Source organism: Mustela nivalis (genome assembly GCF_964662115.1).
Source record: "Mustela nivalis genome assembly, chromosome: 17".
NCBI classification, from domain to species: domain Eukaryota; kingdom Metazoa; phylum Chordata; class Mammalia; order Carnivora; family Mustelidae; genus Mustela; species Mustela nivalis.
Genome location: NC_139036.1, coordinates 60247788 through 60261868, shown reverse-complemented (window position 1 = coordinate 60261868; position 14081 = coordinate 60247788). Strand labels below are relative to the sequence as shown.

The 14081-nt window shown below is 59.0% G+C and overlaps 1 protein-coding gene and 1 long non-coding RNA gene across 5 annotated transcripts in view; both read right to left on the bottom strand.

Annotated features, from left to right (window-relative positions):
* Nucleotides 1-14081, bottom strand: part of LOC309850933 — a 1194231-nt gene that overhangs the window by 1000841 nt on the left and 179309 nt on the right. The gene's annotated exons all lie outside the window — the stretch shown is intronic.
* Nucleotides 1-14081, bottom strand: part of RNF213 (ring finger protein 213) — a 105175-nt gene that overhangs the window by 82028 nt on the left and 9066 nt on the right. For all 4 annotated transcript variants that reach the window (XR_014304485.1, XM_082705389.1, XM_082705390.1 and 1 more), the window contains 7 exons: nucleotides 12690-12931; nucleotides 6577-7080; nucleotides 6224-6346; nucleotides 5441-5616; nucleotides 4710-4868; nucleotides 4176-4372; nucleotides 591-874 (listed from right to left, as the gene is read on the bottom strand). Coding sequence is in view for 3 of the 4 variants with exons in the window: in XM_082705389.1 (XP_082561515.1) it covers nucleotides 591-874; nucleotides 4176-4372; nucleotides 4710-4868; nucleotides 5441-5616; nucleotides 6224-6346; nucleotides 6577-7080; nucleotides 12690-12931 (1685 nt within the window). In the remaining variant the exon portion in view is untranslated. The remainder of the gene's footprint in view (nucleotides 1-590; nucleotides 875-4175; nucleotides 4373-4709; nucleotides 4869-5440; nucleotides 5617-6223; nucleotides 6347-6576; nucleotides 7081-12689; nucleotides 12932-14081) is intronic.

The window sequence follows — 14081 nt, the reverse complement described above, 5'->3', positions numbered from 1 at the left end:
GCCCTGTCAGCTGGGCCAGGGACCAAGGCCCCCAAGAGGCAGAGACAGCTCCATGGAGGGGCCGCCCCACTGCCCTGCCTCCCCAGCTAACCCCGAGCACCCCCCACTTCCCAGGTCTCTGCTGGGAGATGCCACCAATGGTGCAGTCCAGAAACACTGCCTGGTGGAGGGGCCCCTCATGCTTGGAGGGCCCAACTGCCATCTCAAAAATGGCCCCAGGCTCCCCTCCACACTGCCAGGGCCATCCGGCAATGTAGGCAGAGAGATGACAAAGGAAGCCTCCACCTGTTCCTTCCACTCTGCCAAGAGGCCAGGTGGGGTGAGGGGGTGGGGCCGGGAAAGGACGTGGGGGGGGTAGGAGGGCCAGGAGAGGAGGTGGGCAGAGTGGGGCCCGGATAACGAGGTGTCGGTCAGGGAGGGAAGAAAGATAACCAGGAGGACAGAGACTCCACAAGCAGCAGAGCCTGGACAATGGTGAGGGTGAGGTCTGCCCCCCTCTGCTCCCCAGGGATCCCCTGGCCGGTAGGAAGTGGGGTGATGCCGACTGCACAGAAAGGGAGGGGAGGGGTGTACACCCTGACACCCAGTACCTCCTTCTCCTCGTACTGCAGAGAGTGCCAGGGCTGTGCGTGGCCCTCGTAGATCATGGGCACTTTCACGACACAGTAGAACTGCTGGAGCTGGGTGAAAAAGCTCTTCAGGTTGGTGGCGCTCCAGGGCTGCAGAATGCTGAAGATGCCGTCCAGCATGATGGTGGCCGCCATCTGCTTCCCCTTCACCAGGTCCTTCCTTATCCCGTCTGTGAAGGAACTCACCATCCTCTGAAACATCCCCGGGCTCTTCATACGGACCACATCGTCGTACTGGTGCCAGTCTAAGAGTGAAGAGAGGAAAACACCCCGCTGCAGGCCATCCGAACGCAGCGACCTAGACACCGCCTCCAGGAGGCTGACAACCCGAAAGCAGGAGGCAGAGGAAGGGAAGGAACTGAACTCATCTGGGCCACGGTCCCGCCAGCGGAGGGACAATGCAGGAGCCGCTGTGTTTAGGACACGGACCCTTGCCGCCCCACAGCGATGAGAGGGGGACCCAAGGTCCCGTGATCCGGCTGGCGTGAAAATATTCGTAACGTGTCTGCACTAAACCAGATGGCTCAGCACACTTGGTATATGGGATCATTAGAAAACGATCGCACAGGGGCGCCTGGGTGGCTCAGTGGGTTAAAGCCTCTGCCTTTGGCTCAGGTCATGATCCTAGGGTCCTGGGATCGAGCCCCACACAGAGCTGTCCGCTCCGCGGAGAGCCTGCTTCCTCCTCTCTCTCTGCCTGCCTCTCTGCCTACTTGTGATCTCTCTCTGTCAAATAAATAAAATCTTTAAAAAAAAAAAGAAAAGAAAAGAAAACGATCACACAGAGGTTAAGAATTCTATCCTGAAACCACTCTCACTAACAGTTAAGCACTCCACTTGGCTGAGTTACTAGACCGAAAGGCTAGTTTCCTCTGTGCTGGGAGCTGGGACGCCCAATCCACGCGGGACAGACAAGACAGAGAGAGCCCTTGATGCAGGGCAAGGGCTGAGTCCACCCCTGCTCTTGGGACGAGGTGCAAAGGTACGAGTGTTGATTAGAAAACCCAACAAAACCAGTTGCAAAATAATCAGAAGACCAGGGGTCAGTAAGACGACCAGAGGCAACATGAACACACGAACTCAGCCACGATGATCAGGACGGGCACGTGTCTGGAAGAGCAGGTCCTCCGCATCTCGCTGTTGGCACCGAGGTCCCCACTCACCCACCTCTGCTCCACCCCAGCCTGGCCAGAACTTGAAATTACTGTTGGGAATTACTGCTTTTCCTACTCTCTGTGCCCGGCCTCCAGGCGCCCACGTGAGCTGCTGGCCTGGCCAGGCCCACATCCCAGAGGGAGAGAGAGTGCCACCCAGGTCACCTGGGCAGAGGACACCTTTGACACCAAGATGGAGGAGAGGGGGCCATCAGAGGTTTTGGTCTCTCAGAATCTACCAGAAGAAAAGAAATAACATGTTTAAGTTTCCAACCCACTAGAGAAAACGAAAGAGAAAGAAATTCTGCAACTTAGAAAAAATACCCAAAAGAGGACATGAAAACAAGGTGAACATTAAAGACAAGTCAAGATGGCCAAATTCTGTCCTCCAGCCGGTCAGGATGAACACGGGCAGGCCAAGTGTGTCCACTAAGGACAGTCAGACTGAATGAAAAACCACGACAGAAAATAAACCAACGAGGGGCGCCTGGGTGGCTCAATGGGTTAAAGCCTCTGCCTTCGGCTCCGGTCAGGATCCCAGGGTTGTGGGATCGAGCCCCACGGATCGAGCAGGGCTCTCTGCTCAGCGGGGAGCCTGCTTCCTCCTCTCTCTGCCTGCTTGTCTGCCTACTTGTGATCGCTGTCTGTCAAATAAATAAATAAAATCTTAAAAGAAGAAAGAAAGAAAACAAACCAACGAAAGCCCAGTGAAACCGGTGGCCGGAGAGGCAGGCCCCAGAGCGAGGGCCAAGCAGAGACGAAGGCGGAGGTGGAGAAGCAGAAGCCGGTGGTGCAGACAGCAGGCACACCCCCCGGTTCCAGGCCAAAGAGCACCGGCACATGGCAGAGGGACTGTGGAGGGACAGTGGAGGGACCTCAGAGGGACAGCACAGAGACTGCAGAGGGACCGTGGAGGGCTGTGGAAGGACCGTAGAAGGACCACGGAGGGCCGTGGAGGAACAGTGAGGGACCACAGAGGGACCACAGAGGGACAGAGGAAGAGGACACGGAAGGACAACGCTCAGGCCCCCCCAGGCGCGCGGCCATGGTCTGGGTCTCTCGGAGTGCGGGGCTACAGCCGGAAGCTCCCACTCTGGCGGCCTGGCCACTGCCACTCACGCTATGCAGGGATGCGTAGAGGGAAGAAGGGGGACAGCCACCCCTGCCCGTACCATGCTGGGAACCAGGTGACCTGCAACTATTTCAGGCGCTATAGAGGAGCCGCCGCAGCACGGGACAGAGCGGACACGAAAACCCTGCTATCATCCCGTTCCCAGCACCTTCCACGCCCCTTCCCCAACCGTCTGTAGCAATGACAATAACCTCCGGGGAGAGCCTGCCAAGGCCTCCCCACGAGCCGTCCTGCAGGTCATCAGGCCTCACTTCTGTCCCGCTCCCACAATCCCACAGCCCCAGGTCCGGACCATCACCCTGCATCGAAGGCCCGCGGCGCTCGGGGCCGGGCAGCAGCAGGGAGCAGCGCCGGGCTACACTCGGGAGCCGACAGACACACCAGCCTTTCGAGAATGGACTTGACTATCAAACGGGCTTCATCTACTAGATACACGAGGGTCCGCGCGCCCCCAGCTCGCTGCCTGGTCTGGCTCAGCCCACGGGGACGCCAGCCACAGACCGGGCACCAGGCCACAGAAAAGGTCCTCGCACATTCCCAAAGCAGAAGCCACGGAGATCATGTGTAAGTGAAACACACACTGCACACGCCACACAGGCCACACACGCCGATGTGCCAGCGTTGCATGCCACACACACCATGTCCCCACACACACTGTGTTCACACACATGCCATTCATAAACACACTATGTTTACACACATACAATGTTCACACACACACACACTACGTACAACGAGAAGAAAATACAGCAAATCAAAAACAGGAAAGACAAGACAAGGAAGCAATTGCACATGAACAGGAGAAAGGAGACGAGCGGAGCGTGGCCAGGACGCAAGCAGCAGGGCCGGGGGCGCGGGCAGGGGTCGACCCACAATCTCCGGGGCAAGGGGTGGGCGCCCACAGCTCCAGCCTCGTCCTCCCGCCCTGAGCCTTCTTGCCAGAGCCCTGTGGCCCCTCCGCCCAGCCTCTCACCGCCTCACCCCCAGCGGCTTCACCCTCTCTGCCTGTGAGTCAAAGTCCTTTTCCTGGTTTCCCCTGGGAAGTGAGCGGTTCCATTACACTGATCAAAAACGGGCTTCTGAACTTGGGTTTCTTCCATGCAGAGCTGGAGGCCGGGGGCCAGGGCCCAGGGACATGGGCAAGGGCAGTGCCGGCCCAGAGTTCCCACGGGGACCCCCGCTCTGCAGAGGACTGGCCACTTTGGGAGGCCCAGTGTCGGCACGCCTGAGCCCGGGCCAGGGGCCCCGCTGGCGACTCACCTCCTGAGCCCAGAAGCTCCGCCTTCACCTGCAGACAGCGGTTGACATGCTCGTGGCTCTGCTGAGGCTTGTAGATGTACTCGTAGTCGCTGCTCTTGCCCTTCACGACAACGTACTTGTACGGAATGGCTTTATTCAGGTGCTGCCGGGAAAGGACGGCGCTGCCTTCCACGAGGAACCCGTTGTCGTACAGGTCTCTGGAACGACAGGACACCGGCCGGTGCTCCAAAGCAGATTCCTAGCTTGAACATTTTACCACTCCTCAAACAGCCTGGAGCAAACCCAGAGCTAGAAATCACCGCTGACCAGAGGATGCTTCTAGAATGAGACACAGTTTACCAACGGAACCAACACTAAGCGGGCCACGGTGACATGCGGCACAGAAGCGCAGCCGAGGGAGTACCTGTTCGGAGCCATTGTCTTCCAAAGCGTGAGAATGTCAGCAACGTGAAAAAAATCATGATTTCAATGTATTTCGAAGACTGGCTATTCCGTGCCTTCCCCGACAGTCCCCACGACCCCCGGCACACTCACTTGGTGCAGTGCATCTCACAGACGTTGAGACTCCACTTGGGTTTCCCAAACTCTTCTCCCCCCTTGACAAACACTTGGTGCACGTTGGGGTCAAAGCTGACGTCCTTGGAAATGATTGCGTGGAAGAACACCGTGATCCTCTCCTGGAGACTCAGTGGGCTGGAGAAAAGCATCAAAGGAAACACAGATTAGATCTAGATCTGCTGCTCCCTGCACACACACATGCACACTCACACACCATACGTGCACAACAGGGCCTCTGTTTCTTGACTGCGCACACACGCCCCGGCGGCGGGCAACAGAGTCCACGCTTCGGACAGACCCATGCCATGTGGGTCCTGCTGGGCGCCCCCTCACGGTGGAGGAGGGGGTGGGCTTCGACTCACAGGGTGGGGGGCCATCTCTGCCCCGCTCTGAAGGGCTGGGGGCTGTGGCGGGAGGGGACAGAAAGCACTCTGGGACATGCCAGCCTCTCCCCTGGGATCCATGAGGCTCATCTGGCCTTGGGGGACCCTGGGGGCTGTATGCTGGAGCATATCACCAGCAAGGAATGGGGACACGTGGCTCCCCCCGCCGTCCACCTCCTCAGCAGTTCCCCCATTTCCCCAAGAGTCACCAAGAAGGGCAGCCTGGGAATCTGTCTGTCTCCTGCCCCAGCAGCCTGGGAGGCTGTGCCTGCGTCCCTGGGGCAGGTTGTGTCCTTGCTCCCAGGCGCCAGGGCTCACACCTACCTCTCCTTCGCGTCACACGCTCCGGCTCTGCGGTTCTGTTGCTCCTTCTCCTTTTTCCCCGCGGCCGCACAATCCTTGCCATTCTTTTCGGGCTTCCTCGGAGCCCCTGTCTTGGCCTTATCACTTCCACCTGCTTTGTCTCCAGCAACAGCCACCTTCTCCTTGGTTTCAGCTTCCTGGAACAAGTAACCAAGCCCATTTGCCCCCTCCAGTCAATGCTTGTCACCGCAGCCAGAGTGGTCACGTCCCTTCCCTGCTCAGAACCTTCCATTGCCCTCTCACCCACCTGCTATAGCCTCCAAGAACCCCTCTGCAACCCTCTTTCCCTCACTTGCTCCTGGGGTCACTGGTTTCACTGTTCCCAGTACAAGTCTGCCGCAGTCTGCCACAGGGCCTTTGCACTTGCCATTGTTGCCTGGGGCGTGTCCCCAGAGAACTGCATGGCTTGCCCCTCACGCTTGCAGATCTCTGCTCCACCGGCACTTCCTTGAGGAGACCCTGCCTGGCGACGCTCTCTCAGCACCCACCTCGGCTCCCTATCCCAGCACCGTGCTCTTCCATGTGGCCCTCCCTGTGCCTAACTTGGCTTTCTGTCTTCTCCCCTACAGAATGTGGGCCATGATGGCAGGAGTCGGGTCTCCTTCGTGGCTGCATCCCCAGCACCCAAAAGGGAATCACTGAATGACTGAGCGAAGGATGAACTCTAGAAGGAGCAGGGCCCAAAGGAGCAGATGGTGGGACAGACAGCAGGACGTGGCTTCCAAGACAAGAGGCCTTCCCTACCTGGCGGAGCTCTGGGGAAGCAGAGGAGCTTGCGGGCGGCTGTTTGGTTTTCTGAGTCTTGGCTTTTGCTTTTTCCCCAGCCCCTCCCACGGGCTTAGCGGGTTGGGCTGCAGCAACGGTTTCCTGGAGGAGACAAAGACCCCAGACGTCAGGACCCAGGCAACAACTTGACGGGGACAGGTCAGCGCTGCTACCAGCCCAGCGAGAGGGACCAGTGGCTCAGGGAGGGGTGTCATCCCGGGGAGCAAGTCCCAGGGGTGCCCTTCCTGGGCAGGGAGGCGGCAGCAGAGCTGCGTGGCCACAGCCAGCGGTCCAGGCACAGTGGACCCGTTCATCACTTCCCGACAACTCACCCCAGAGGCGTGAGCCCCGGCCTGCTGCGCTGGGCTCTGTGGCTCCATCCTGGGCGCATACGCCCGCTTGGACTCAGGAGGCAGGATTTCTTGAGCAGCAGCTTCCTTCCCAGGACGGTCTTTGCTGGCAGAGGTGGTTGGACCAGCCCCCTCCTGGGGGGGGGCCCTCCCCTTGGAGGGCTCGGGGGTGTCAAGGCCCTTCCCATTCAGGGGGCCACCTCCCCCAGTCTTGTCCCCTGGAGGGCTGCCACCAGCCTTGGCATGCCCCATGGGCCCTGGGTGGTCACCTTCTGGCGGCATCGGGGTGGCGCCCGGGGGCTGGCTCGGCTCGCGGGTCGGACCACCTTGCGGGACCCCGCTCTGGGGTAGGGCTGGGTCCGGGAAGCATGAGTTTCCAAGCCAGCTGATGCCCCCGGGGACGGAGGCGGCCTCGAGCAAGGAGTCTGGCTCTGCGGAAGCGGAGGCATTCTGGTTCTTTCTCTTCCTCCCTCTCTTCCTTTTGCTCTGAACAGAAGAGACACTCGTTATATTTCCTGGGGTCACTACACTCTCCCAACACTTTCCTCCAATTTCCTTTCAATGTCTTGAGTACGTCAAGCTTGGCCTGACCAAACCCCCTCATCTCTGTCAGATCTACCAGCTCGTTATCCTGGAAAGACGCGAACCATCGGGGCGGGAGACAGAGCTGCAGGACAGGGGGCCGAGCAGTGCCGGCCACACCCTTCGTCCTGGCGAATCACAGCCGAGAACCTCCCCGGGGGCTGCCATGGGACATCCCGAAGCGTGCTGCTTGCAAGTTCCAAAGCAGACACGACCCCCCCATGTACCACACTCCGACGTCCAGTCCTTTCGGCCAGGAGGACAGGAGACCAAAAGCAAACGGGAGTGTGAACGGCCCTTTCTAGCCTGGAGAGCCCTGCTCGGTGGCCGGCGCTCCCAGAAACAGCTTGTGGGGAGCGGCGGGAGGAGGCCCCTCTGTGGACCTGGCTGGCACCCGATGCCCTACCGCTCCTGGGATACAGCTCTGGGGCAAGGGAAGAGTGGCCGGTGCATTAAGGGCCACTGGCCTGTAAGTGCCAGAGACACAGCACTGGGCTCACCACCCACCCCAGGCCTGGGGTCTGTTGGCCCGGTTCTGGGTCAGGGCCTGGGTCTTCTCCAAGCTCTGCCCCCAGTAACCAGCAGGACACACGGGGCCACCCCAGCGCTGCGGCCTTCGAGGGAGACTTCCTGGCCTGTAAACTGACACTTGCTACCGTTGCACTGGCAGGACCAAGGCCTTAAGGGGCGGGGGGCGGGGCTTAAGGCCTTAAGGGGCGAGGGGGGGGGTTGGCTTGGCCTGCGGTGGCTCAGGTGGTTAAGCGGCTGACTCTTGACTTTGGCTCAGGTCATGATCTCAGGGTCGAGAGATTGAGCCCCATGTTGGGCTCCACACTCTGCGGAGTCTGCTTGTCCCTCTGTCCCTCCCCCTGCTTGCTTTCTCTGACTCCCTCTCCTTAAAATAAGTAAATAAATAAAGTCTTTAAATAATAAAGAAAAGGTCATCTAAGGGCTGTGGCTGTGAAGAACACATGCCCCTTCTTCATCTCGGGGTTGTGAATTCGAGCCCCACATGGGGGGTGGAGATGACTTAAATAAATAAAACTTAAAAATAAAGAAAGGTCATCTAAGGCAGTAATTTGTCCAACACCCGTGGGGGTACAGAGCACTAAACACGCAGACGGTAGCGCGGCAGGCGCGGGGGACCTGGGGGCCTGCATTTCCAATGAGCTGCTGCAGGGCCGCTGGAGACCAGGAGGACCCGGGCAGGGCCCGGAGCGCGCCCCTGGGAGCCCCGCCAACTCCACTCCGACTGGACTCTGTGCAGGGACCAGGAGCAAGAGCACAAGGCTTGTTCCCGCCCCACGAAGCCAGTGGTTTCGGGAGAGAAGCAGCCTATGTAAACGGATGGTGTTAAGTGTGTGGGGAAGCCAATGGCAAAGGAGCTGGGATCTCAGAGGTGGCCTCTAGCCTGGAAGGCTTCCTGGAGGGGACGGTGCAGGCCGAGCCTGAAAGCCACTGAAGCCCTAATAAGATGGCTTTGCCCATTCTCCAAGGACTCCCTGGTCCTGTACTGTGTGCCAGCGGCCAGAGCCTGGCTCACCCAGGTAACAGGCGGACTGTGGCCGGGAGACCCCGCTCACGGCCCGCCCACCTCACCCTGCACTTGTCCTGCTCCCGCCGCCGGTATTAATCCTGGATTTTTCTGCAGTTTATGGCGCTTTGACAGTTGGGGGTCCTTGCTAGTCCTGGAGCTCCCCCCCACCCAGGGCTAGCTCACTCCTGGACTGTGGAAGACTCCCTTCCATTTGCAGACCAACCAACCCAGAGCCCACACCCCACACACCTCCCTCCGCCACGGCTCCTCTGCGCGAAATCACCCCAGGGCCAGGGACACGATGGCTGGCGACACCCCGACAGCCCGGGGCCCACCGCAATCACTCAAACCAGCCAATCCTGAACGTGCCCAAACTTGCCTTGCCCCCTCGTCCTCTCGGCCACCCAGGGTCTTCCCCGCACGGCACGGCACGATCCCTCCTCTCGTCACGCAGCCACGTCCATCAGTTAAACGCCCGACACAGTCAGGGCGCCTCCTTCCTGTCCTCTCCTGCTTCGACGTCCCTCTCGTAGACACCTCCTTCCTCCTGTCCCCTACCCCGCGCCCCTGGGCAGAGGCCATCCCTCCCGGACAGCCTCTGTAGGAAAGCGAGCCCACCTGGCCCTCCCTCCGCCTGACCCCCACAGGAGTACAACCTTGCCCGAAAACCTGCCTCTAGAAAACCTTCCACTCAGCCTTTTGGCGCTCCTTCCGTTGCTGGGTGGGATGTGCCTGATTCCTGACTCATTGAATAAAGGGTCCCGTTCTAGCCCGGGGCCCTGGCCCTTGGTTCCCTGGCAGAGTCGCCCCGCCCCGTGGGAACACCCCAGCTGCACCCACGAGCCTGTTCACACACGCACGTGCCGTCAGAGCGTGGCGTTATGCAGGGTCACTAGGGAGCGGGGCAACGGCCACGAAGCCCCGTGAGCGAATCCCCAGGGACGACCCCTCAGCATTCACCCGTGCTGCTCCCCTCTCCGGCTCCCCTGCGCGGGTGGGAGCGTGTGCATTTTGGCTTTTGTTTTCAACCCCTCCTGTGACAGTGCCACACACGGCTTTCTGACACCGGGGTGAAAATCACAGAACGTCCAGTGAGCCACTGCACACATGCACTATCTCGTTCTGGACATTTTCATACCCCCATGAAAGGAACCCCATGCCCTCTGAGCAATGACTCCCCACTTCCCTCCTCCAGGAACAGCTTCTTTAGCGCTTCTCATCCTTAGACATCCCAGAGGTCAAGCCCCAGAACACGGTCTGCAGGGCTCCCGTCCTCCGTCAGAATGGGCGGCATCTTTAGACCCCCCCCATGCGGGGAGGGAGTGGGGCCAGGCCGAAACCCCACAAACCAAGCTCGGCCACCAGGGCCAGGTCTCCCGCTACTGAGACTTTCCAGACATGCAACTGAACTTACGCTCTTTTGCTCAGTGTGGCTGGTGCTTCCCTGGGAGGGACAGGACCCCGCAGGCCCCTTCTCTGCCGTTTTCACTGGCACCCCTTTACCATTCTTGGGGTTTTCTTCTTTTCTCTTTTTGTTTATTTAGTTATGTGATTGGATCGCAAGAATTTTCCCCACGGCTTCCATCTTTGAGAAAATAACAGTCGGAGGCCACAATGCATTCCGGCCTAGGAACGACCCAGGGGGCCCTGCCCAGGGTGGGGGGGATCTCAAGAGGGTTCCAGCCTTTGGGCCACAGAAAATGGGGCTGTGATTAAATCCTCTCTGAAACCTTCAGATGCCTTCCTGGGGTCATTTCTCATAATGAAAGCAGAGAAGAAGAGCACCTGCCTCGCTGGGGTCCCACCAGACGACCCGCAGGTGCACGGAGAGCTCGGCCCCAAATGCTGACTTTACATCCATTCTTTAATTTTATAAGTTTCACATAAAAGCTCAGAGTTCTTTTTATTTTCCAGGTTTGAATTCAGAGGTGGGAGCTTTATAAATGTATAGACCATTTAGAGACTATAATCTACCATTGACCCACTTTTTCCTACTGGGTTGTTTACTGTTTTCTTCTTGATTTCTAAGAGCTTTTGACATATTGAGGAACCTCACTCTACGTTAAAAGTACTTTTATGTAAATAAAAATATTCTATGTTTTTCCTAGATTGTTTGCCCTTCATTTGTGCTTATCATATTCTATGACATTTTTAATTTTAAGTCAAAGACACTGATCTCTTGTTTGTAGTCTTTTCCCTTGCTTTAATTCCCAGAAACTCCCCGTTCAGAGAGCAGACACATATTCATACATCCCCCATCCCAGTTCTCGCACATGCTAGGTTCTGACTCAGGGATGTCTCTTCTAGTACAGCGATCGCCCCCAGAATTCACTGTGTCACTGACTATGGCTTTGTAACTCGTCTCTGTTTGATTTCGTGCAGCAAGTCCCACTCAGACTTTTCTTTTTCTTTTCTTTTTCATGGTATTCTTGCTTATTCTTGCCCGTTTTTTAAAAAAGCCTTAAACTCACTCTGGTTACTTCAAGGTGAAAAAAGAAAACCCAGTCCTGCTGGGCTCAGAGTCGGGTCCACTCGCGGTGCCACGTGCCCTCCTGTGGGTGTGCACCCCCCGGCGCCCGCTCCCAGAGTTCACCTGAACCTTCACTGTCCCACGTCCTGCTCAGGACAGCGACGCCCCAAGGGGAAGGACACACACTCACACACACACTCAATCACACTCATACCCCTACACACCACTCACACCTCTCACACACACACAGTCCACTCACTCACACCCCACGCACACTCACATGCATACCGCACACATACACCCTCACACGCACCGCAATCACACCAGCTGCTCCCGCACACATATCTACACCCCACACCGCATACCCCACTCACACACATACCACATACACACCCCACGCTCCCACCACATGTGTGTACCCCCACCATACTCATCCACACCACCCGCTAACACGCCCACACCACACATACCCAACAGCACACACACATCGCACACTAACAACAACCTCACCCGGCCTCACACACTAACGTACACCACACACCCAGACTCCTGCGCCTCCACTTCACCCACACAACACAAATCCTACACTCACGTGAGCTCACGAACACTACACACTAACACACACACATCCCCCGCTCTCACCTCACATCACACCCGCCACAGCTCGCACACCCCCCGCACCCCCGCACCCCTCCGCGCACCCCGCACGGCGCCCCCACTAACCGCGATGCTGCCGGCGGCGCGTCTGCCCCGCTGGCCTGACACTGCAAGGAACAACTGAGAGGAGACGGGACACCGGCCCCAACCCCAACACGGAAGGACAGCATCGGGCCCCCGTGTCCAGCGGGAGCCCCAGGCTGCTGGGTCCGCACAGGCCGCCGAGCTGCAGCACGGGACCTTCTGCCGTGTCGCGGTCCCCAACCTGCCCCTGAACCTGTCCCCGCGCTCCCGGCAAGCCTTGCCCAGGGCCCCCGTCTGCTCACGCACTTGCAAGACCCACTCAGGGCCTGGCGTTGGCGGGCGACCCCGGACTGCTGAGCCCCGGCTCCCCACCCCCACTCAAGGCGAGGAGTGTGTGGTGAGCAGGCGACCTTCCTAAGCGGCGACCCTGCCTCTGTGCCTTCCACACACCTCAACGCCAGCCCGGTCAAGGCAAAGAGGTCCCAAGAGGGGGCACAGCGGGGCAGCAGCTCAGGCTTCCAGACCCAGCCGGGCCTGGCGGGGGAGCAGGACCCCAGAGCCCGCGGCCGACCAGCCGCAGAGACGGGGCTGCCCTTGCTGCTGCCCCGCGTGCAGCCATCGGGGGCGGGGGGGGGGCCCACGGAGCCGCACAGTAAGGATGGGGGGGCCCCTTGTTCCGCCACGGTGAGACCACAGCAGCGGCAGCTTCTGGGCCCAGCAGGGGGGAAATGGGCCATGGCTGCTCCTCACAGACACCCCCCGCCCCCCACCCCCACCTCCCACCCCCCACCCCCATCCCCGCCACCAGGGCCCAGGACTACTCACTCTGCCCACTCCTGGGCCAGCCAAGGAGACACTGGAAGCAGGCTCGTCCTGATCCTCCCGCTGGAGGTGACTTGAGTCCGGGGACAAGAAAGGGCCACCGTCCTCCCTCAGCTCCTGTCCCCACTCCATCTCTGCCTCGGGGTCCGACGTCGCCTTGGGGCCACCGTCCTCCCGCAGCTCCTGCTCACACTCCATTTTCTCCTCCGGGGCCGGCACTGCCTCAGGGTGGTTGTTCTCAGAATCTGCAAAGGTCCACACATGTGAGTGGACAAGGAAAGTTCCCAAGGAAAGTCCCGGAGGAAAGTCCCATGAGGACACTGGCCAGATCAGCCCTCTCCGCCAACATGCACTTTCCCTCGGTACAGTTTCTGCTCTTGGGTGGGCATGACGGACCCAGGACCCCGGCTCCAGCCCCAAGGAAGCGGCCGAATCCCCGGGACAGCGCGTGCAGTCTGACCGCCCAGCTCTTCCTGACGTCGGCATCAGCAGAGTGGCCCAGCCCTGGGTCTAAAACTGAACGAGCCGCTCCCCTCCCTGCCCAGGGGGCTTCTTCCTCTCTTCTCAGGGACAGGCGCCCCACTCTCAGCCCCTCTCACTGGGGCTCCTGGCCGGACCCAGAGTCTCCCAGCGCCTCCCTGGCCCCTGCTCTCACTGACCCCAGTGCCCCAGCTGCTTTGCTCTCAGAGCGGCTCCTGTTTACAGCCGCCATCCCCAGAGGGGGCCCCTCCCGAACGGAGCCCTTCAGGGGCCCTATTTTCAAAGCTGGGTCCCCATGCCACCTCCCCCCCCACTCCAGATGGCTTTCTACTTGGAACCTTCCTTCAGCCTGGCCTCCAAAGCCGAGGCCTGCTGGGCCCTTCCTCTTCCTTCTCCTAGGCCCTGTCTTAGGCGCAACCTCCCCTCTGTAAATTCTGGAGGTTCTCTGTAAATTCTCTGGCATGTGGAACTTGGCCCTCAGAAGTCATCCTTTGGGTGACTGTGACAAGACTCAGAACTAATAACAACTACATTAAATGGCTAAATACACATACTCAGAACTTTGAGTTGCCCCAAGATGGGCCACTTTGTCATGAAGACTATTTTGAGCTGAAAAAACTCAGGAAGAAATTCTGGCCTTCCCCTAACTGCCTACAAGAATTGAGAAGGAAGGGGGGCGCCTGGGTGGCTCAATGGGTTAAAGCCTCTGCCTTCGGCTCAGGTCATGATCTCAGGGTCCTGGGGTCGAGCCCCGCGTCGGGCTCTCTGCTCAGCTGGGAGCCTGCTTCTCCCTCTCTCTCCGCCTGCCTCTCTTGTTATCTCTGTCTGTCAAATAAATAAAATCTTAAAAAAAAAAAAAAAAAGAATGGAGAAGGAAGAACTGGGAGCCGCCACACATAACTACATTAAGCTATG